Source organism: Andrena cerasifolii, chromosome 8 (assembly GCF_050908995.1).
Source record: "Andrena cerasifolii isolate SP2316 chromosome 8, iyAndCera1_principal, whole genome shotgun sequence".
NCBI classification, from domain to species: domain Eukaryota; kingdom Metazoa; phylum Arthropoda; class Insecta; order Hymenoptera; family Andrenidae; genus Andrena; species Andrena cerasifolii.
Window position 1 is genome coordinate 9,267,356 of NC_135125.1, and position 21,915 is coordinate 9,289,270.

Consider the following 21,915-nt stretch of genomic DNA (forward strand, 5'->3'; position numbering starts at 1 on the left):
TTTACGAGGCACCGATGTACGCGATTTGCGAACATCGGGGACCCTCTGCGGCCAGAGATGACCGTCCAGGGGTCTTATACGGAAACTGCAGGCTAGAAGGAAACTTTGACAGCTTGTGGCAATGGTCGTTTGCCCGTGAGTAGTCCAGTTTCCCCGTTGGTCGAGAGATGACCGCTATACACGCGGCGAAATATCATCGGCGGCCACTTTCTCTCTCCGCATAACGGATCCTCTTGTGTAACGGACCCCAGGCCGTCGAGAAAATGGCACGTCCGTCCGCGTTGCTCGTGACAGAGCAGGGTGTGTCGACCGCGGCAGTCGATCCCTTAAGCCTCGTGCACACGTGCGACAGAATCTCGCGATCGACTTCCAACGACTTACCGCAATCACCATCGATCAGTTAAAAACGTCCGAGCAATTCGACTTCGTCCCTTCTGCTCGTTCCTGTTGAAAATTAAAGGAGCACGAGAAACTTTTAGACTCTTCAGAATTCTCTAAAAGGCGGCTTCCATGGTTGTTTGAAATTTTTTTGGAGGGAATATGTGGAGCTGAACGTCACGAGGCTAACTATTTTCTTTTAATGGATATTCTCTGGCATTGTATTGAAAGTAGACAGTCGTTCAGGGATCCATTTTCGGTATGAATATCTTTTGCCTCCTTAAAGAAAAAGGAATTTGATAGCTTCTTCTCGTCGATCATTCGAACGCGAACTGGGCTTCCTTTCGCTGAACTGTTTAATGGCCTCGCGCGGCAGAATTTCAAAGAGGCGCCTAGGAATGCCGGAAACAATGGGCCGTTCAATTGCCTGTTTTACATTGATTCTAGTTAACCAACCGCGTCGAATGCTATTATCGATCGTTTGTATAGACGCATTCTTTCGACGAACAATTAAATGGAATCATCACCGCTGCGTATAGAATTTCAATAGCCCACCCAAGGATCGACATCCTTTCCTCTTCTATTCATCCTCCACTTCGAATCACCCTGACGAATTTTAATTTTCGTATGTTCGTCCACGATAGACAAACCATCCGCCAGGCTTTCCGCGAAGTAGAATTAAATAGAATTAAACCCCACAACGTAGCAGCCAAAGTGTTTCTCTTTAATTCTGCAACGCTTCCAGCGAAGCCTTGATTGCAAACCCGTGGAATCAAGTTACCGTGTTCAACTACAAAACGTCTTGCCATCATGGCGCCCAGCACCGTCTACAGTGGAGGAGTTAAACTCGTGCCAGGAGAGGGAGAATATTTTCTTTCGAAATTACTCCTTCTCGACCGCATTGCGGTGACTTCGTTACAGCCGAAATAGAGGCGCAGCTCGCGAGGCAGGGTTCCAAAGACTAACCCCCAAGCAGCCTCCTGTTTTCTTTCGTTTCCACGAGATCACGCTCGTTCCGCCGAATTATCGAATGCACGTGAACACGTTCCAGCCGTGGAAAGTCCAGCGTGCACTACGTGCAGAATCGCGAACGGCCGATGGTGGCTCGTTCCTATCCGTGGCGTTGAACGACAAAGGTGTGGCCCTCGTTACACCGAGCTCTCGAGCTTCCTCTTTCGCTCGGCCACTTGCAGTTCCTGCCTTCTTACGCAATTCCTTAGTTTTCCCTTCGATTCGCATGTAATTGCCGGGGTCAGGCCTCGAAACACCGTTCGGCTGCACCTCGCCCTTACGCAATGCGCGCCTCTTCGCAATGTACAGTTTTTTGTCGACCGTAACGATCAACGAATTAATTATCAAATTTAAATTGCATATCGCTACTGCAAGTGTCTTGGTGCTTCTAAAAACAACGGAAATGTGAAAGAGCGTTTCCCGCTTCTAACAAGTGGAGGATCAGGATTATCCCGCGCGGATTTCGACCAAATTCTGAGGGGGTGGTATATCTCTACCAGTGAAGACTTTGGGGCGTTTATTTTAGCAACGGATGGTCACTCGTTTTTGCAGAAATGAAGGGTAAAGTTGCTTGCCGCTGCGCCACGACCATTCTGCTTAAAGGTACTAGGCAGTCGTTCCTGTCTAAAATGAAGCAGTTGTTTTGAATCGATTAGAACCTCCGATTAGAGTTATAACTGCAAAACAAAAGAAACTTTTTTTAAAAAGCCTCTTCAATGATCCATGTGTAGCGCTATGTATAATGCATATTTTTCACTAAATAAACAAGTTTTTTAAAGCTTATGACGTTAATAAACTTCGTGCCAAGGAACAAGTCTCGGTTTCAATTTGTTTCTTCGTTATTAATTGAAACAGAAATGCATCATTTTAGACAGGAACGACTGCCTAGTACCCTTTATGGATCGAGCATAGAGGTATATACCTAAATGCCTGACCGGCAATTTCCCAACTTCAACCTTTAAGCTTGACTTTTTCGAAGACGAGTGTTCATCTGCGGCTAGAATAAACGCGAAAAGCCTTCACTGGTGAAGATCTATCTCCCTGCGATTAGTTGAAATCCGCGTGGAAACAGTTCTCGTCCTCCCCTTCTAAGTAGTGAAATCAGCAAATAGCCAGGCACCGCCCAAAATGAACACATATCGCGCTCCACGCGAGGGTACGTTGGGGAAATTGCACGCACCATTTCGAGAGTATTGTTATCGCGATGGATTTAACGATCGCCCCCCGTGGGGTACGTGTCAGATGGTAATAATAGACGGAAAGTGGCCTGGACGTTGCGAAACGGAAATGCACGTCCACGCCGAGGGCTTTTGCTTACGTTACTGTTTAATGCGTAAACGGGGCCAGGCGGCGCGCACGAGATCACGCGATACCGATCTCCTCCGCGGATCGTTTCGCCGATTAAATCGCCGATCTTTTCCGTGGGTTTCAGTACCAGGCGAGGCTCAGGCTTCCGGACACGTTCTCGCACTCCCAGAAGATGCAGTGCGTGGATCATATCATCGAGGTCCTCGACCTCGCCGCCTGCCAAGACACCAGTGAGTATAGATCCGTACGGGCGGTCGATGGATCGCGTCGCAGCCCATCACTCCCAGCGACCTGCTTTTACCATCCGCCCTCGCGCGATCTATGGGGTGATCTACAGCCCGAGTCTCGCGTAGCGGGTCAGCAGCCGATTTTTAGCTTCTTGAATTACAATTTTGGTTCACTCCGCGCCGCTTCCTTCGGGGTAATTGAAAAATTGAAAGGAATGCTTTCTATGGTCAATCGTGTTTGACTTTTCAGCTTACGGATTGCTGTGTTTCTGAGTAGCGATAGTAATCGAGCAGCCGAAGCCACTAATCTTTTACGATCTTCTATTCCCGTTCCCTTCGAGGATCAAGAGATCCCAGCGACCAGACCAGTACACAGAATTGTCCCACTTTCTTCGACGCCGTCGGTAAATTCACCGTAATTTGTTTATCCACGCGAACGAAAACCCACGTTTAAGAATTTACGACTGCGAACGTTGAGGAACGGTCGTCTTGACGTTCCCAGCGGGGCCAGGCTTCGTTCGTCGCCGTTTTGATTGATTATATCCGCGGTCGTAACTCGTCCACTGACGAAACTGGTCGCGGATATCTATTCCCACTGATAAACGTGAAAGGAGTTGAGGCATCTTGTCAAAACGTCCTCCACGGCGTAACTAATTCCCCGTGTTATTTTTACTTATGCTATACGCTGCCTGTGCTTTATTTGCAGTTATCGGGGACTACACAAAACGAGGACTCTCGGGCGGCGAGAAGAAGAGGACGAGCATAGCCTGCGAGCTGCTCACCAATCCGTCGCTGATGTTGCTCGACGTAAGTTTCCAGCCTTCAAATTCGGTTGAAAAATTTGCCGCTCATTTGCTGGAGATTGTCAATCAGAAACTAACCCTCTAAATTCCCATTTGTTCAGTCGTCGTTTCCTCTGCAGCAAGGATTCCGTAATTAAATGCGATTCGCTCGTCTGTTGTCGTTCAGGAACCAACCAGCGGGCTGGACTCGCATTCAGCACAGGCGCTGATCTCACGACTGAAGAAATACGCGGAGCAGGAGGGCAAGAGCATCGTGGTGACGGTGCACCAGCCCAGCTCCAGGATGTTCCACAGCTTCACCAAGCTTCTTCTCTTGAGCAGAGGCCAGGTGGCTTACTACGGTTCCACGGCGAACATCGGCAGGTTTTTCTCCACGATAGGGCTCACGCTGCTGCCGCACTACAACCCCGCTGACTTCATACGTGAGTGCAGTAGAACTACAAGAAATCATTAAGTAGTCGAAATTAACCCCTCTACGAACTGACCCTTCCTGAATTAATTAAACTGATCGAGTGTGGCAGTGCGCCTCAGGAGTGATATTCAGTTTCACTCTACTATTCCAGAAAGCACTTACATTGAAATAGTTTAAGTACCCTCGGGTCTAGGGACCTTTCTAAACTGGAGTATTAAAAGTTAGCTCCCCCTTAGGAACTAGGGTAATTGTGGGACAGTCGCCGCACCTTACGCAAAATTATCACTGTGTGTAAATTTTGCAATGAAAATTTGTTCCAAGGATACATATTATTAGTTGAACATATTGTCCTACTACTAGCATCAAAGAATATAAAATTTTTAATATTTGTCACACTTAAAAAATTGAAACAATATCCATTTTTTTGGAGAGACACCGCACGTGCGGGGGTGGTGCCGCATTTCGAAAAACGTTTAATTTTCCATTTAAACTTGTTAATTTTAACTTTTTATTTAGAAAAAAAATAGTAAAAGCAAAGTAAAATGAAACATAATGATAACATCTTTTTAATTTATACTGCTATAAAATACAATAAAATTGGGAAAATAAATAGGTACAGATATTATTTCTGTTTTTCTAAATTTAATTGTATTTTCTTCTTCCTTCCACATTCATTACACATAAAATAAAAATAAAATGTGAAAGACGAGTAAAAAGCCCAAGAAATATGTTTGAATTATCAGATTTGTCATTAAAAAATAAATAATCTGTCTTGAGATATCGCGGTATCTATTTTGAGGCACTCTTTTTGTATTTTTAACATTAAAAACCTCGTTTAGTCGACTTAGGTACCTTCCGATACATCGAAAAATAGCAAAATCTTTAAAAGTAATAATGAAAACACGGTCTCGTTTATTAATCTAACCTAAACGAACAGCCTAATGCAAATAAAATCGACAGTGTTGTATTTTATTACCGATAACCCTGAAATACCGAAGGTGCGGCGTCTCTCCCACAATTACCCTGAACGCTTCGAAAGGTATCCTCCGCTAGAAGAATCGATGATAGAACCTTTGAACCCAAAAATACAATCCGCCAACGAAAGCTGAACTTTTCATTCATACATGGCAGCCGACTCTATCGATCGACACTCAGTACTCCCCACTGTCCCCCCTCAATTTCATTAATGCATAAGCGCTCAGCTCAGCAGCGCGTAACAGCCTCGCTTCAATTAAAACGCTCAAGGATTAGCATCGTATCCCGCTAAACACCTCCGACTTGAAAATAGTACGCTGGTGTATCAGCTGCAGCGCGACATAAATCATTCCCAGGATATATCCCGACCACCCGACGCAGCAATTCACCACAATATTCTCCTTTTTCACAACGATCTTCAACGAACGCGATTAAAAAGACCTCGAGCCGCAGCGTTCTATGGAATTCCCCTCGCAATGGGAGAGGCTGTAGTTGAAGGCGGACGTTTGATTGTTTCAGTGGAGCAAATAAAGGGGCCAGAGGAGGTTCGGGATCGCATCGTGGCCGCCGCTAGGAACTCAAGACAGGGACCTGACTGCCCGCCGGAACTCCGCCCGGAATACAATCCCAGCCAGCATCCGCTCTGCGACCATCTCATCCATTATCACGAGCACCACATCAGCCACAACGGTACGATATAGCGTGCAATCCGTTCATCGTGCTCGTGGCCCGGCGTGTACACACGCCCGGAGCCTCTCGGACCGCATCAGGCTCGTTGTGCTCTTCCGGGTAGCCCGCTCAAAACTCGAAGATCGAGTGTCTACGTGTCGGTACTTTGTAGGACGAGGGTTATCTGGGACGAGGGGGTTTCTCGAATCGTCGAATCAATTTGAAATTCTGATTACTTGGCGACTTGGAAAGGGATACGTCGAACCTCGGACTGATAGGGGTGCAATAGTTTGCTAGGGTGGGATCGGTTCCAAGTACCTCGCTTTGTAAATTTCCCTAGCGATGGTTTGCGACTCGAGGCGTCTCTGTCATTTGATTCTGTTGGTGTTTTACAGTGAAAGAAGACGAGGGACGTACACTGTGGTTGGACACGCAAAGCCATGCCAGCAGCAGTGCCAGCTCCGCGGACGAGGACTTTTCCTGGCAGTGGCCCACCAGTTTCTGGTCCCAGTTCAAAGTGAGTACCATTCTGCGAATGTTTTGTTCATCACTAGACTGCTGAAGACAATGAACTTTCTACGAGGGATATTCTAAAAAAACAAGTGTTTACAAAGGTCTAGAAACTTCAAACACTGTACCAAAGCGGGTTGCGAAGGACGCGGTCACAAATTCTTGCAACTTTTCAAACAACCCCCGTAGAAAAGGCTCCGAGTGGAATCCTCGACAGGATATGTTGACTGTAGGTTGATTTACAGCGCTGGGATGATGGACGTTCTAAAAATATTTGCCTGATAAACACGCGGACCATATTTATACAGTTTCACGAGATGTTAGCCTTTCTTTTCGCGTTTGTCTACTCTCCAAGCAAGAGTTCGATTAGAAAAATACCCCACTGCGCGCGAAACGTTGGTGGTCGCCCTTCAGACCTTCGGGAAATTTCTACGCACCGAAATCACCACTCCTCTTCCGACTTGAGCGGAATTTCAGGAATCTCGAAGGGGAATCGGAGATCTGTGCTGCAAGGCATTGTTGAAATTATGTAGGGCAGTGTGGACGTCATGTCGCATTTCCGTGAGCGACAGCAAAGTATATGAAAGTATTAGAAACGTCTGAAGGAGAGATCGAAAAGTTCGATTGCACGCAAGATTAATAGAGCATGCAAACAGCAATATGAAAATTTAGATGAGTGGCCTGGTATGCCGCGGAGATAATACGAGGGGAAAATGGAAATGACATCAGGGATTCAAGTTTAATGCTCGCATTAAATTCGTATTAGTCCCCGCGAGGCGTTTATCTCAGACGTTAACGCATTCCAGATAACGTTCAAGGTGCCGGACTGGTGGCATTTGTTCCGTCCGAGGTGTTACGCTCCGTTCGAGTTCCCACTGCGTTCACGTAATTTCCCTAAATATTAGTAATTTTCCTGCCGGGAAGCGATCTCCCTGCCGCTCGAAAATTTCATCAAGCAATTCACCACCGCTTCCCCGAGCGAAACGGTGCGTGATCCCGTCGCTTCAAACATTCAGCGGATGAAGAATTAAAAATCCCGCTCAACGAAACCTGCGATGCAGCTACCATCAATGTTCGACTCTTCGTTTCCGTAACTTACTAAAATTAAATCTCAGCTATCATGCGAAATATTCTACTCTCGTCGACAGCTCCTCGCAACTCATCTAACTCGCTTAATATCCCTCTGCCATCTGTATTTTGCAATTGTGGTAGTCTTTCCAAATTCCCACATGCTCTCCTCCGCTTCGTTTCCCCAATTTATTCAAACCTATTTTCCAACCACCACCATTTAAATGTATTCGACACTTTTACTGTCCCATCAAAAATTTGTCTTTGCTCGCTTTTATCGCTGAACTCCATCAGGTGCAAGCCACCCTGGAAACGCGGCTCGAGAAAGAGGGAGGGTCGATGCACAGCGCGGTCCCCGAATCACAGAAAGAAAAACGCGCGCGTAATGCAGCGTGAAAGAGGGCCGACACCGCGCAGAAAGGAGAACTAGGTCGCGTTTACACGATTCGCCATATCCGGATAATTACCGCGACCAGTATGCCCGTTCGCGATGGCGCTCTTTGTACGAATGCACCTCGCATCACTTGCATCACTTTTACCCAACGGAACTGCTCGTCTTCTTCGGCTAGCTACGTTCCAGCTCGATCGACGCGGAGAGTGTCTCGCGCTATTGGCGATTCATTTCGCCCAGAAGAGGCGAGCCTTCAAGGAAAGACGGTGGACGATGTCTTCGGATTGAAGCTTAATAGATTGGCGGAGGATGGGGTCGTTAGTAATTCTTGGAGCAGCAATTTGCTGAGGATTAGGACCACGGGGAGTGTCGTGAAACTGCTCCAACTGGTAGAACCACTTGGACGATCAGGATATTTGTACTACTAATTACCTACTCGGTAACACTTGTGTTTCCACTGGATACCAAAGGAAAGTCCGAGATGAAGAAATCATGCTGAAATCGTGGCGCAGATTCTCAATAACTTTCAAGCAAAACGGAATTTTATCTAAACCTTATTACAGTAACTTGCTTCTCTTAGCATGTCAAACATATTATAAGGAAAAGGGACTAATACAAGTAGGTCGTTAGACCTGTACCTTTCAGTTGGGTTGGTTAAAAAGCAGGAGAGTATCGAAGAAGGTTACATTTATCTCCACACAGTGATAATTGTGATTTTTCTGCCCAAGAGCTGCCGAGCTGTTTTCAAAGGCCGAAAGTTGGTTGATTGGGAATCGATGGTGTCGCGGCGATTGAGCAATTAAACGATGTCAAGTTCCTCTTCGTTCTTCACGGTTAAATGCCCTGCGTATATAGTTGTAATTTAAAGAGGCCTTCGGAATCAGCATTGTGCAACTTTGCGTTCTATTTCCTCACGGCCGCTGATATAATTGAGCTGCACCAAAGAGGTGTAGCGAGCAGCAACCTTGCGGCCTGTGACATTGTCGCGCGACGGGGGCAGCATTCGTATCATTATGAGCGTGCAATTAGCCACGCGCACGTATCTCGCGTCGGGTTCAGCTCTTCATCAATTAGACTCTTCCAGGAGACGTTATAAATCCGAATGCCGAGTCCAGTCCTCATTAATTCTCACAAGGACTTTCTCATCGCCGACCTAGCGCCCAACAATTTCAGTTGCAGCACCTGTGAGCGCCTTCTAATTCAAGCACACTAAGCAAAGTAAAGTCTGGCGTAACTGAAGTCTTGGAAAAGGCAGCTCTTAATCTCGGATTGCTTTATTTTCCGAATGTGCTTCGATGCAAGAATCCTCCGTTTGTCTAGGAAAAATAGCTGCCTCCAATCTACCTTTTCGCAATCTATATTGTCCTCCATTTAAGACTAGTGGAAGTGCATGAAATACCCACGATGATTCGCTCACATGTAAACTTGTGTTGTTCGATGGTTGCAGGTATTATCAGAAAGAAACTTTCAAGAGGCACGGCCACGGATGCTGTCTCGCCTGAACTGGCTGCAGACGATAGCCCTCGGCCTGCTGGCTGGACTGCTGTGGCTCAGGCTTCCCAGAACAGAAGCGGCCCTCCACGACATCCAAGGCTGGATGTTCTTCAGCACCACGTATTGGATGCTGTTCGCCCACTTCGGTGCACTCTCCAGTTGTGAGTCTCCGTTTCTTTTCGATACTCGAAACCCCCAACTAGACCATTAACAACGTATCCAAAACCAACTGCGATTCGTCTGAAAGTGATTGAATTTCTAAAAAAGCAGGGAGACGTCCAATTTCCTTAAAATACTGCACGTAGAAGAGAACACTGCAGAGAACGGTGAAAAAAAATCAATTGCAATTAAGAGGAACTAATTGCGCTCGCTCCTCCTTGGTAAATTCACTTTCAGCTTCTCGAGGGCTCGTTAAATTCTCCTAACCACCGCGTGAATGCGGACCTCTCGACGTGAAATGCGCCTGTCGATGGCCAGTCGATTTTAATTAGCAACCTTTTGCCCGGGCGATCGGAGGGGAGGAGCGCGCGACTGAAAAGCTCCCCGCTGAAAGTTCTCAGGTGGTCCTGGGCCGCGGGCATTGCGCAACGGCGCAGAAGCAGATGAGAGTAGATTGGCTAATTGAGCGACGACCGACGTAACACGCTCAATCAGCCATTCAGTAAAGCCCGTTTTTTTTTATTGCAAAGATTTGCAAAGGACCGGAGAAGAACGGTCAATCAAGAGGCCCGCGTCAGTATGTAGGTCGCGCCGTGACCCACTGGCGAGGGCGCGCGCGCTCACCGCCGTGTTTGAGGCCCTTTTGTCGACAAAACGAGCGTGACAAATTTCAAACGGGGAATCAGACTGTAAAGTGACGCAAATTAGACGTCCTCCTCGCGGCTGCCAATGGGATTCTTCCTTCGATGTCGAATAATCCAGTTCAATGGACCCAATAGACGTAGTCGACGAAGTAAACGAACCTTCTGTCGCGGTAGCAATTATTCTAATTGCTGTTCAGAAACCAGCTTTCCTATTATTCCAATGGAAACTGGCTCCTTTAAGCAACCGCGTCATTTGTCACTCGATTCCTCAACAATTACCTATCATCTGTTACGGGAGGACACCATCCCCGGAGATATTCTAACGCTATTTGTAGAGTATTGCACCGTGCACTCGTAATGAAGTCGTTCGAGTGGATGGCTGCCCAGATCGTTCCGAGCGGTGTTATAAAATTTCTTCGAACAGGCAAAGGGAGAAACGAGATAGTCGCCATAAAAATCTGAAAATTAGTAGAACTCGGGCCGTCGCCGATTTCATTGAGGAGCGAACGCGTTTTCCAAGAAGAAAACGCAATAAAGAGTGAGCGGGATAGGGGAACGTCGATAGATAACCGTGCCCCCTCCCCGCCGCCGGTCGAGCAAAGGTGACAAATCGCCGGGAACAAAGGGCAGTAAACGATAAAACGGATAAGTTAATAGGCTATTCCGCCGACTATTTTAGGAGGTGCATAACTCAGGCATAGCCACGGGCCTAGTCGCAGCTACTCCGACGGGCGGTGGCGTTTTACAATCGTCGTCACTTATCCCCCGTAGAAAGCGAAACGGCCTGGGCGAGACGCTAAAAGCGAGCCCAGGAAAGAACAGCAGCTGTAAAACAGATTTTAGCATCGCCTTTGATTCTCCTCCGTCTCCGTTTCTTTCTATTTCTTCATCCCCTTACCTGCTCTCCTCCGGCCGTCCTGGCGGCGTCGCGCCGCGAGCGTCCTCCGTTGTTCAGTGTCTGTCTTTTTTGATCGAGATGACGCTTTCGTGATAAATGTGCTTATCCGTGGAACGCTTTGGACACGCTCATGTCCAAGCCCAGTGAGCCTCAAAACATTTCCTTTTGATACTGTGATTTCACTTTGATATATTATAATACGAAGCTTCCTCAACACCGTCCTCCTTTCCAAATCACTTATTTTCAAAAAAGTGTCCTTCATTAACAAGAAAATCTCCTTTAAAAGAGGTCCTCCAATTTCCAAGATTACCAACCACTCGTTTAGTTTCTTATTCGCTGCAAGGTGATCACCGTGGACTTGGAGAGGCTTTATTTGAAATAACGCGAGGCAAATTTCTGTTTCAGTTCCTCCAGAGCGCGAGGTTATCAACAAGGAGCGGCTGTCGGGATCGTATCGGCTCTCGGCCTATTACCTGGCGAAAATGGTCGGCGAGTTGCCGCTTACGATTACACTGCCTGCAGTCTACCATACCATTAGTTACCCGATGTTGGGCTTCCATAGTACAGCAGTTTTCTTCACCCTGCTGGCGTTCCTGTTACTCAACACCGTCGTCGCTCAGGTACGCTCCATTCATCTTATCTTGCAGCCGCTCCCCCGGTGCTTAGTTATCTTCGCGGAGCACTGAGTTTATTTCCCATGGGACCAATTATTCGGGGGACGAATTAGAACGCGCGTGCAGTGCTAGAAGAATAGCCACCCTTAACTGGTAGAGGAAGAGCAGAAAGGTCCATAGCATTCCTTTAAAGCGTCACGTCTGACCAATTACGGGATTCATCTACTTAAAACGCTCCACTGTTGCTGCAGCCTCTTGTCGGACGTTGATAGAGTTTAAAAAGGGGTAGTTTCTCTATTTTTCAATCCGCCTGTTACGCGATCATTTGAGGGTTGATTTACTTTATTCGCTTAGCGGCTTTTACTCACCAGCTTGATGGACAATAGGTCAAAGCTACTTCGTAAAATCGTGGGAACTTGACTCGCTCATCGAATGAGCTGGAAGACAGTAAAAATCGATGATCCACTTTCGAATTCACCTTTTCACCTTGCATTTGCTGCCCCGCGACACGTCCACAAGCCTCCGCTTCGGGGACAAAGACATCGCGAGGCTGCCATTCGCAGCGCATTCCCCAGAATGAAATAAAGAGGTTCTATTTCATTTTATTACTCCGTATGCAGGAGGAAGTCGTAAAGATTCCACCTCGAGGCGTATTTTCACGCGAATCCAGTGTCCCGAAGCTGTCCAAGCGCGACTCCAGCGACCGTTAGAGCCTCCGTGGCCTAGTAGCAAAGGGGAGCCATTGAATCCGAGATCGGGCAATCATGAACGTTTAATCGCGCGATAAACTTCCTCCCCGCGAAATGAAATAATAGAGAAGCGACAGCTTGTAAATAGAACCTCTTGCGATATCGCCCACGCGACCAAACGTCCGACTGCGTAATCAAGCGATCAGTTTTACACGCGGTTTTACTGTCCGACGCCAGTTCGAAACGCTCGGCCGGAAGTACCCGCGTTATGGCTGAATCGTAAAACGAATACACGCGTTATGGAAACACCGCCTCTGTTCTCGCGGAACGCTGCAACATCGGCAGGCTGTCGTGCATCGCGGGCGCAATCTATGCCGCTGCACGCGAATGGTTTCCATCAACAATTTAAGATCCAAGAACGATATTGCTACGTTTCCGCGTAACGGAAACTCCATCGTTCAGTTGCAACGAGTACCGCGAAACGTAACGCGGCATAAATAAATTCAATCGCTGCTTAGAAAAGTATCCATTCATCGACTAAATCTGTCGACTAATCGTGTTACTATCGTTCACGAGCGCGGCGGCGCGCGCGGTCGTATTGTGAAACGCGAGAGTTACTCATTTCCGTCAATAGGTAGGTGGTTTTGAAAGTAAATCGCGACCGCCTTTCATGCTGCAATGACTTAGTATTGACCGTAGGTGGTCACCGTCGAGGGCTCGCAGGAGTGAAGGGCAGGGAAATGGAAACCGCGAAATTCTTCGCGTTTACGTTTCACGCTGCTGACAACAAAAAAAAGAAGGAAAATTCGCTGACAGAGTTGCGTCAGAGCAGCGTTACCCAAGCTGCTGCACCAGCAGTGCCACCCTGCTGCATCAGCAATGGGAATGCATGCGCGTGCGCGTAAACGTCCGTTAACGTACTCGATCTTTCCCGGCCGATGACATTCGCGAGGTAAAGCCGCGATCCCACTTTAAGTATTCTTCAAGTAACTGGAAGAATATTGCTCTTCGAAGGCACTGTGCATCGGAGAAACGGCTTAATGACTTTCTCCGTAGAGAGTGTTACGCATGTGGGAGCGCAAATAGTGACCCAAAAATGAGGCCTTTTTTCACCTCTTCACGATTTTGGAATAAATTTTATGCCAAACGATACCTTATGACGAGACATCAATCACACGAAATTTTCAAGTTGGGGTGACAATTAGTTTCTGAGATTATGGGAGGTCAAAGAAGTAGAAATTTTGTGTGATTGATCATCATATGGTATTGTTTGGCATAAAATTCAGTTCCAAAATCGTGGGACCAAAACGAGGCGATTTCTTGAATCACTCTTTACTAAAAATGCCCTGGAAATTGATATTAAATGCCCGAGGAGGACAAGGTTCCTTTTAGGAATAAAATTAGCGGTGTGACGAATGTTGAGAACCTTGATTCGTGTGATTACAGAGCGTGGGATTCTTCGTTGGCGCCTGCTGCTTGGACCTCCAGGTGAGCATAACCGCGTCTGCACTTTACACGCTGGCGACGCAGTTACTGGGTGGCTATTTGGCGACAGCGGTCCCGCCGTGGCTCGCGTGGGCCAGGTACGCGAGCATGGTCCACTACGCCTATCAGAACATGCAGATCCTAGAGTTCGGCGTCGGCGAGCCGATCATGTAAGTGGAGACTACTAAATATCGATCAATCTCGCCTGTGTTTCTCCCCAGGTTTGCTAAGTAGTATAGCGGCTTGGAAAAGTTCCTGCCCTTTGCGCCTACATTCTTAGCAAAATTGCCGACGAAGTTCCACTAAACTTCACCTCTTCCTCGATCGAAACGTCAGTTTCTAAACCCATGACGCAAGTAGAATAGAAATAGACGCATACCTACCGCGATCATCCCCTTAATTAATTATCTACGAAGTCCAACCGTCACAGTCCATCGTGCGTCATTCGATTCGCATTTCCCAGCCACCTTTAGCTGTCTCTACCCGTGGTCAGGATCGCGAGACCCCCCTATGGATAAAATCCCTACCAATAACCCCCCGCGACGCGTTAATCGCATTAGCCAACATTGATCCGCCTAACACGCCCCCGAGTCTAGAGGAAGAGGGAAGCAAACGGCGAGACAGCTCGCGGGGGAGAGCGGGCTGGAGGTAGAATCGACTTGGACTCCCCTTTTATTAAAATCCATTACTACCCGTTTCAAACAAAAACGCTAGCGAGCCGTTCGGACCCATCGCTACATTCCCCGAATAATGTTGCAACTAGGACGTTAACTTCTGCCGTCCAGGACGAGAGACGTGGGAGGGGAGGGGTGCCCGAAGTCGATTCTTCCTTCTTGTATCCCAGCTTTCTAGAAAAACGAGCGCCTGGAGTTGAGACGGTATCCAGTTTAACCGGTGGCCTCCTCTGTTCCAACGACAGATGCTCGCAGCCAAGCAAGTTCTCGGAGTGCAGGAACTCCACCACGATACCGGTGTCCGCGATCCTGGAGAGCCAGGGCGGCGCCAGGGGCTCCGGTCTTCCACTGTGGGCGAACACGGCCGTTCTCCTGGCGTTCCTCGTGATATTCCGCACCCTGGGCTACCTGGTGCTGCGCTACTACCGTGTACCGAAGTGAATCCACCTGCGACGATCCCTGTCCGGTGGACCATTTGCCGCTTCGTCGTCGACCCGACCGGTGACCGGCGGGTCGGCGGACACAGAGAGGACCTCTCGCCACGCTAGCGGGAACGCCGTCGAGCTTTAACCCCTCGTCCCGTGAGATTGCAACGACGCGCCAGCTCCGTAGCTCGCGCAGAACTGTGACGAACGAAGCACGAGCCGCGATAGTTTATTTTTCCAGGAGAATAGGGTTCAGCTTGGAGCCATTCAGCTCGGGGGATGGGATTGAAGGGTGGCGCTGAAGGTGTGACGTCTCGCTCGAGCCTGCGACTCTTTCAAAGCTGGGGAGCATGTGCTCGTTACTTGGAGACGCCTCTGTCACGTATCTATCACGCCGATCCCGATGGAACGATACCCTCCAAGTAGCACGCGTCACGCTTCAGAGCCGCGTCAGTCGCCAGCCGCCCGAACAGCACTATTTTAATTACCGAACGATTAGCGAATATTTTTGTCGACCGTACACGCAAACTCGCAGACTAGCATACCTCAAACAGCCAGGGAACCGGACGACGGGGCGAGGGGTTAGACGCGGTCGGGGGTTGATCGAGGGCACCCTCTTTGGTCGCCTTCCCGATAGTCTGGCGACGAAGGGACGCGCCGTCGAAGAGACTCGGCGAGGACTAATACATAAGATTGTACACGTAGAGACTTTATATCACAGCTAACGGAGTGCGAGAGCAGGCGCGAGGATGGGGGATGAACGTGCGAGAGCGAGAATGCATGCGCGCGGCTGCTGGACTCCTTTTCTTTTAATTTCTTGCGGCAAGAAGGGTATAATAAGTAGAAGAATACGAGAACGGGAGAAAAGGGGACGGAGCGAAAGGGTTTCGCGGGCGAGCGAGCCAGAGCGAATGGGGGATAGGGGGTTGAGATTAAGAGCGCGCGGGAGTGCTTTTTGGGAAATAATTGAAGCGGCGTCGCGGGCGTCGCGAAACCGACTGAAAAGATACGAAAAAAAAAAAAAACAAAAAAAAATAGTGGAAGAAGACGAAGACGAACACATTTATATACGGGACGACGTACCATTTCTTACATAACGGGGGCAGAGTAGGGAGTACACACACCGCGGAGAATCGCGTAGGCTTAGCTGGACACGCGTAACGGCCCATTATTAATCGTTTAGCGACTATCTCCAACACCTTTACTTTTTACCTTTTTATTAACGCGTACGCGCGGAACTATTGCTACGTTCTAATGATATTCGCCCTAGATGGTAAGGTGAACTGCTGCTATTTCATTACGACACTACTATTACACGTTAGTACTTTTTATTATCGACGATGTGTATGATAAACCGAGGGGATTCGGGAGGCGGAGCGCTCGGCGGCGACGGCCAGCGCGTAGGCCGCCGGTGTGCCGAGGGCGCGAGTCGTTTAGGAGAGGAACGGTGGATTGTTCGACTGTAAAAATAGGGGAGCGTCGATCGGGGAGGTGCGGCGCGAGGCGTGCGATCGGGGAGAGGGTGGTGTAGATAGAGGAGATTGGGGCAAAGAGGAAGAAAGGGGAGGTTAGTAGGGTTAATTGTTGAGCAGAGTCGCCTGGCGAGCGGTATATCCAATCGAGGGCTCGAGGAGCTGCGACCACCAGGGGGGTTCGAGATTCGGACGCCACGTGGACGGGTTTAGAACTTGTCGCTGGTCTCTGACGTATCTATGTGATGTTTTTTTTCTATAGGAGCTCGATACGTTACGAATGGGGATCCAAACGGACCTTTCACGAGCGGTGTAATAATTCATTGGCTACCTTGTGTACATAGAAATTATATATATATACAAATATTATATATATATATAATTATAATAATTATTATCATTATTATTATTATTTTTTAATTATTATTTCTATTAGTAACTATCGCATGTACATGTGAAACACGGACTGAACGAGGAGGCACGCGACGTTCTTTACTTTTCTCTTTGTTTCTCTTTTTTCAGGAATATAACACACAACACAGACACACACACACGTTGTAATTACCGTCACGATTACCAAACGATTCCCCCGTGACCTGTTAAGTTCGAGGGAAAGTATGGAGCAAAAGGAGAAACGCGAAGTGTAATCCTTTCCTCTCCTGAGTCACACACAGAGTACATACAAACACACACACACACGCGCGTACACGTACTCAGAAATCAGACAGGAAAGCCAGTGTTCGTTACAGTAGGGAATAAACAGGCAGACGATCGCGATCACGGCTGAGCAGAGTTTGGGCATCGCTCGAGTCAATCTTTTATCGCAAACTCAGACACGAGTGGCAGCGGAACTGCATTCCCGATCTTCAATTCTCGCTCGTCCGACGAACTTCACCCCCAATCTCTGATCAGCCACGATCGCGACGGGGGGGCTGTTTCGTGCGGTTTCAAGTCGGCCGACGGGCAACGCGACGACTCTGTGGGACCAACCGGACGACTCGTCGACGGTCCACACGCGCGACCCGTCGCCTTTCTTCGGAATCTTTGAAGAAGCTCGAGGAAACCGTCGCGCGTCAAGAACCTTGCATATCCCCGTCAGATCGCGCGACTGTTCACCTTCGACCGCTCCTCGCGGCCTCCCCTTGCGCCTGTTTCTCAAAAGAACTCGGGCTCGAGAGATAGCGCGGAGGCGGAGGAAAGGTCCTGCGGATCGAGCGATTATTTACTGACGTCTCTCGAAGGACGCGCGACGGGACTCGTCCGACGCACGCACAACGCAATATCCACCAAGTGTTCAAGTGGGTTCGGTAGGAGCGCGGTCGGGGGTGGGTTCGGGGGATGGTTGCTTGCCAACGGTAGGATTTAAGGGGGTATCGCCGGGAGAAGGGACTGCGGAGGGGAAATATCAGGGGCGATGAAGAAAGGGGCTTTGGGGGCGAAGGATTTGGCTGTGCCCGTGTCTGTGACTGATCAGTTCGTTCGTATCGCTTTCTTTTTCTCTGTTCGAGCGTTAGACAGCAGGCGGGAGAGGAGCGGATAGTGAACGCTGGAGGAGAGTGCGGGAGAATGCTGGGAAGAAGTGGATGGGGAACCAGGCTCGGCGAGAAAGCTGGGGAGAAAGAGAGAGTGCAAGAGAGAAAGGAGAGCAGCGCGGCACCGGTTAGGAAGAAGAGAAGGAGAGGATTAACGCGTTCGAAAGTCGTTCACCGTCGCTGTTCACCCAACCGACACAGTTCTTTTTTTCCTCGTCCACCTACATGGCTTTTCTTCTTTCCCGTCGTAGCGCGCGCAGGGAAACTCCACTTCCGATTTTCCTCGGCCTCCTCGCGCTGAACTTTCTCGCGGAGACCTTTCGGGGAACGTAATCAGCTCTCGCGGTCGTTTGATTCCGGGACATTTCGCGTCCGCGAGGAACAGCGGGGACGCGCGGAGAGGAAAGTGGAACAACAGTTTTCATCTCGGTTCGTGGGGAGATAAATCGTTCCCTCGTAGATCCTCCTGGAAGCCGCGGGAAGATCGATGAAGCTCCTCCTTCGTTCCTCTGTCTGTCGATCGATGAATCAGTCGGCGCGGCGAACGGCGCTGCTTTCCCCGCTTGTCGTTTGTAGAACGACCGTGTCGGAGGAAGCAGAATCGTGTCGAAGGTGCGTCGATCGATCGACTTTTCCTGCTTTTCTTTCGCCTTCGATGCCGCCTCCCTAAATGGCGTAGAAAGGGAACGAGGCATCGGCTAACTCGCAACCGTTTCGAATCGCGTAGATGTCTTCTCAAAATTTTGATACTCGTATTGTATACACTCTATACACACCGTTTCCAACATTTTTATACGTTTACAAATCACCGTTTCCACCGATGGAATCTAGGCAGGCTGGAGGGGGTCCTTTCGAAGGAATCGAGCGCCGATTAAAAGCAATTCTTGCGCACCTGCGATCTAAATGCAATCTCGTAAATCAGCAGATAAATATTTGCCACGCGGAACAGAAGTACCTTTCGCTGTTGAACAGAAACAGAAATGTTCAAGAAAAATTAATACAAAAAAAACAGGAAACGAAGTGCTTGAAGTCTCGCAGTGGATCGTGAGATTTCTTCGAACGTCGCATCGTCGGTGACAGATAATTAAAATTCCCATTTAAAGAGTGTCTAATTGCTCGTCCACAGAAATCCGCGGGAACAATCGAGGTGGAAATAGCGCAACAATTGCATTTCAATCGCCGATCAACATCGAAAGTCGGACTTCTCGACGCGGAGGCGTGTTTGACACTCGTCGACGCGTCGGTTTGGTGTAATTAATGGACGATAGCTCGTATTATCTATCACTAGGCGGGATGCAATCGCTTTCGCGTTTCATACCGAAAACTCGTAATCTTTCTCGACCTTCTACACACGCTTTTTGCACTGAAACACGAAATAAGACTGACAGCGTTTTTTATACATGTTGATGTGATCTGAGCGACACCGTGTGGGTCCCTTCGTGTCCGAGATCGATAGACGAGGGGATCGAGCGCCGGGAGGCTCGTCAGCGAGGCTCGCGGTGGGATCCGACACAGCCAAAACTCTCTACCGACGATATTTTTCACGTTTTTCTAGCTCTGGCTTCTTCTTCGCGAGCGCGAACAGATTCGGCTGACAGCGGGGGTTGTAGGCTCGGGAGGAAAATTGGGGCGACAGTGGAAACAACCCAAAGGGGGAGGCTCGGTCTTTGGCCCTTGGTTCGTCTAAATGCAGCCGGAGGAAGATTGGATTTGACTTCATCGATCGAACGATGTTATTCCAACTGCGGATTCTGCTTCGGTATGATTCCTGATGGGGTGGAAGAGAAATTCAGTGGAAAGATTGTAGCGTCGCGTGGCAGATTTGAAAATGCGAAGGCTGGAACCTCGGTCCATTGATCCGGCTCCCTTTTTAACTCGTTGAAGGAACTGTGGAAAAATCTTCGACTAGGACTGGAACAGCTCGATTCGTTGGACCAGCTGGGGGACGAAGAGGGCGAGAAGACGAAGTAAACTGTTTCGCTTTACGAAAATAGTGCCTTTTTTACGAAGACTCTGTTGTTTGTGCCAAGTCGAATTCGAGGGATGCGAATGCGTATGCTTGCACGCAGCACACGTACACACTTACGGGGATGGGGGAGAAGCAACGGGTTGAGATGGATTGAGGGAGACGAGGAGAAATGGGAAAGGGAGATTGAGAGAGACTTAAGTAACGTCCCATGGAGACTGAGAGCGTGACAAATGACGATGGCAAAGCTCTGGCGATCTCGATGGAAGGCTGATTAGGAATCGATGGGAATTTCTGTCCTGAAGTAGAACGTTAAGTTTACATAGAATAATATCTCCAACGAGGAACGACAAATATAATTAGAAAAAGTGTAAAGTAGCTGCTTAACGGGTCAGTCCACTGTGACGCAAATTAAGCTGTTTTTAAAGAGTTTTTCCTCCGTAGATACAACGTATAATGCAATAAATCTTTTTGGTATTTATTAAGCTACTCTTATAGTATACATACAAATTTTAAGGGATTTTTTTGATTTGTTTTAAAGCTTTAAACGCGATTGTCTGAAAACAACATTATTTCAACTGGTGCGGGTGATTGACCAGTGAATCACCAGCAATATATATTTAAAAAAATCTGTTGAAAATTTAAAACAAATTTTTTGTATACTGTCAATAAGTGTATTGATAAGTAGACAAAACATTATTCACGTTGGACATTCCGTTTACTAAAAAATAAATCCTAAAAAATGACAATTATTTTTCGCTACTTCACAGTGGACTGACTCCTTAATTCTAAAGTAACAAGAGAACACACTGCCGCGACGTAAATACATCTCCGAATTACCATTTCGAAATACCAGCTCATCCACTGTTATTTTATCCACACTGCTTTACCCTCAACCGACGCTCTGTCTTCTGGAAGAATTCCCATTGCACCCTCGAGGGTTGACAAGGTAGAGGTAGAGGAACGATACGGAAGGATTCATCGAGCAGCAACGGCAGCACAGATAAGACACGCGAGAAGAATTAAACCTGACGCACAAACACGCGATACGTAACAGGTAGGAAGACAGACACCGCGAGACAAGAAGATAGAGGATGAATGGCAAAAAGAAAAAAATAGAGAAAGAATGTGTGAACGGCGATGAAAGGAAAAAGGGGGTGCTTGTCTGGCATGCGAAGGGAAAGGGAAGACTTAAAAGTAACGCAGAGAAAGAGGGGAGAGGGAGTGAGTACCGCGGGACTAACAAAAATAAAAATGCCAAAAAGTGTTCCACTAATCAATGCCGCCGTGGATCCCCAATTAGTACCTACCGTAAACCGAATGAAATTACGTCTAATAATCGAATTGTAGAATGTGCTAAAGGAGACGAGGAGGATGAGAAAAAAGAAGTTAATATATAACTCTAATTATGGTTATATATATGTATATTTACCCGTACACGTATATATATATATATCAGTGTGTATGTATACGTATATATATATATATATCCAGGCGTGTGTATATACTTGTTCGTATATACATGCGCGTGTATATAAGTATATATACACATGCATACTAACGAGCAGAGCACACCGATACGCTGCACGATTTATTTCCATCCCCCACACCCACCCCCCAACCCCCGCCCGCGCATGAAATTATGATTAAACGCGTAACCCGCATCTTCGATCATCATCATCATCATTTATCATCATCGCGCATCATCGTATCATCGTCATCTCCCGCGTTCGCCAATATCCGCGCGACATTCAGACTCCGCCGATCTATTACTGTATATACCGATCGTATCAAATATACATACATATACATACACATATATACATATACTAAGCACTAACAGAAGTACCCTGTTACTATTATTACATACGAGATGATATTAATTAACTGATAGTATTATACCTGTTATCCCAGTAGCGTACGTATACTACTGCCCCGCTACACACATTTAAAACCTACCCACCCACCACCCCCGCCCGCCCCTGTTTAGACGGGAAAAAAAAATGGGAAAAAAAAGAAGAAAGAAGTATATCGTTATCTACCGTTATCGCACCTTTGATTTTACCGATAAATCGTTGGATAATCGTCATTGGTATAACTGTAAGGTTTAT

General features: G+C 47.9%; 1 protein-coding gene across 1 annotated transcript in view; it reads left to right on the plus strand.

Moving 5' to 3' along the window:
• The window catches only part of E23 (ABC transporter G family member E23), a 140,219-nt gene extending 121,387 nt beyond the window's left edge, over positions 1 to 18,832 (plus strand). The window contains exons 5-13 of the mRNA XM_076817636.1: positions 2,822 to 2,927; positions 3,631 to 3,731; positions 3,894 to 4,149; positions 5,634 to 5,804; positions 6,179 to 6,300; positions 9,200 to 9,407; positions 11,353 to 11,567; positions 13,697 to 13,905; positions 14,655 to 18,832. Of these exons, the coding sequence (XP_076673751.1) occupies positions 2,822 to 2,927; positions 3,631 to 3,731; positions 3,894 to 4,149; positions 5,634 to 5,804; positions 6,179 to 6,300; positions 9,200 to 9,407; positions 11,353 to 11,567; positions 13,697 to 13,905; positions 14,655 to 14,850 (1,584 nt within the window). The 3' untranslated portion in view covers positions 14,851 to 18,832. The remainder of the gene's footprint in view (positions 1 to 2,821; positions 2,928 to 3,630; positions 3,732 to 3,893; positions 4,150 to 5,633; positions 5,805 to 6,178; positions 6,301 to 9,199; positions 9,408 to 11,352; positions 11,568 to 13,696; positions 13,906 to 14,654) is intronic.
• Positions 18,833 to 21,915: the final 3,083 nt, after the last annotated feature.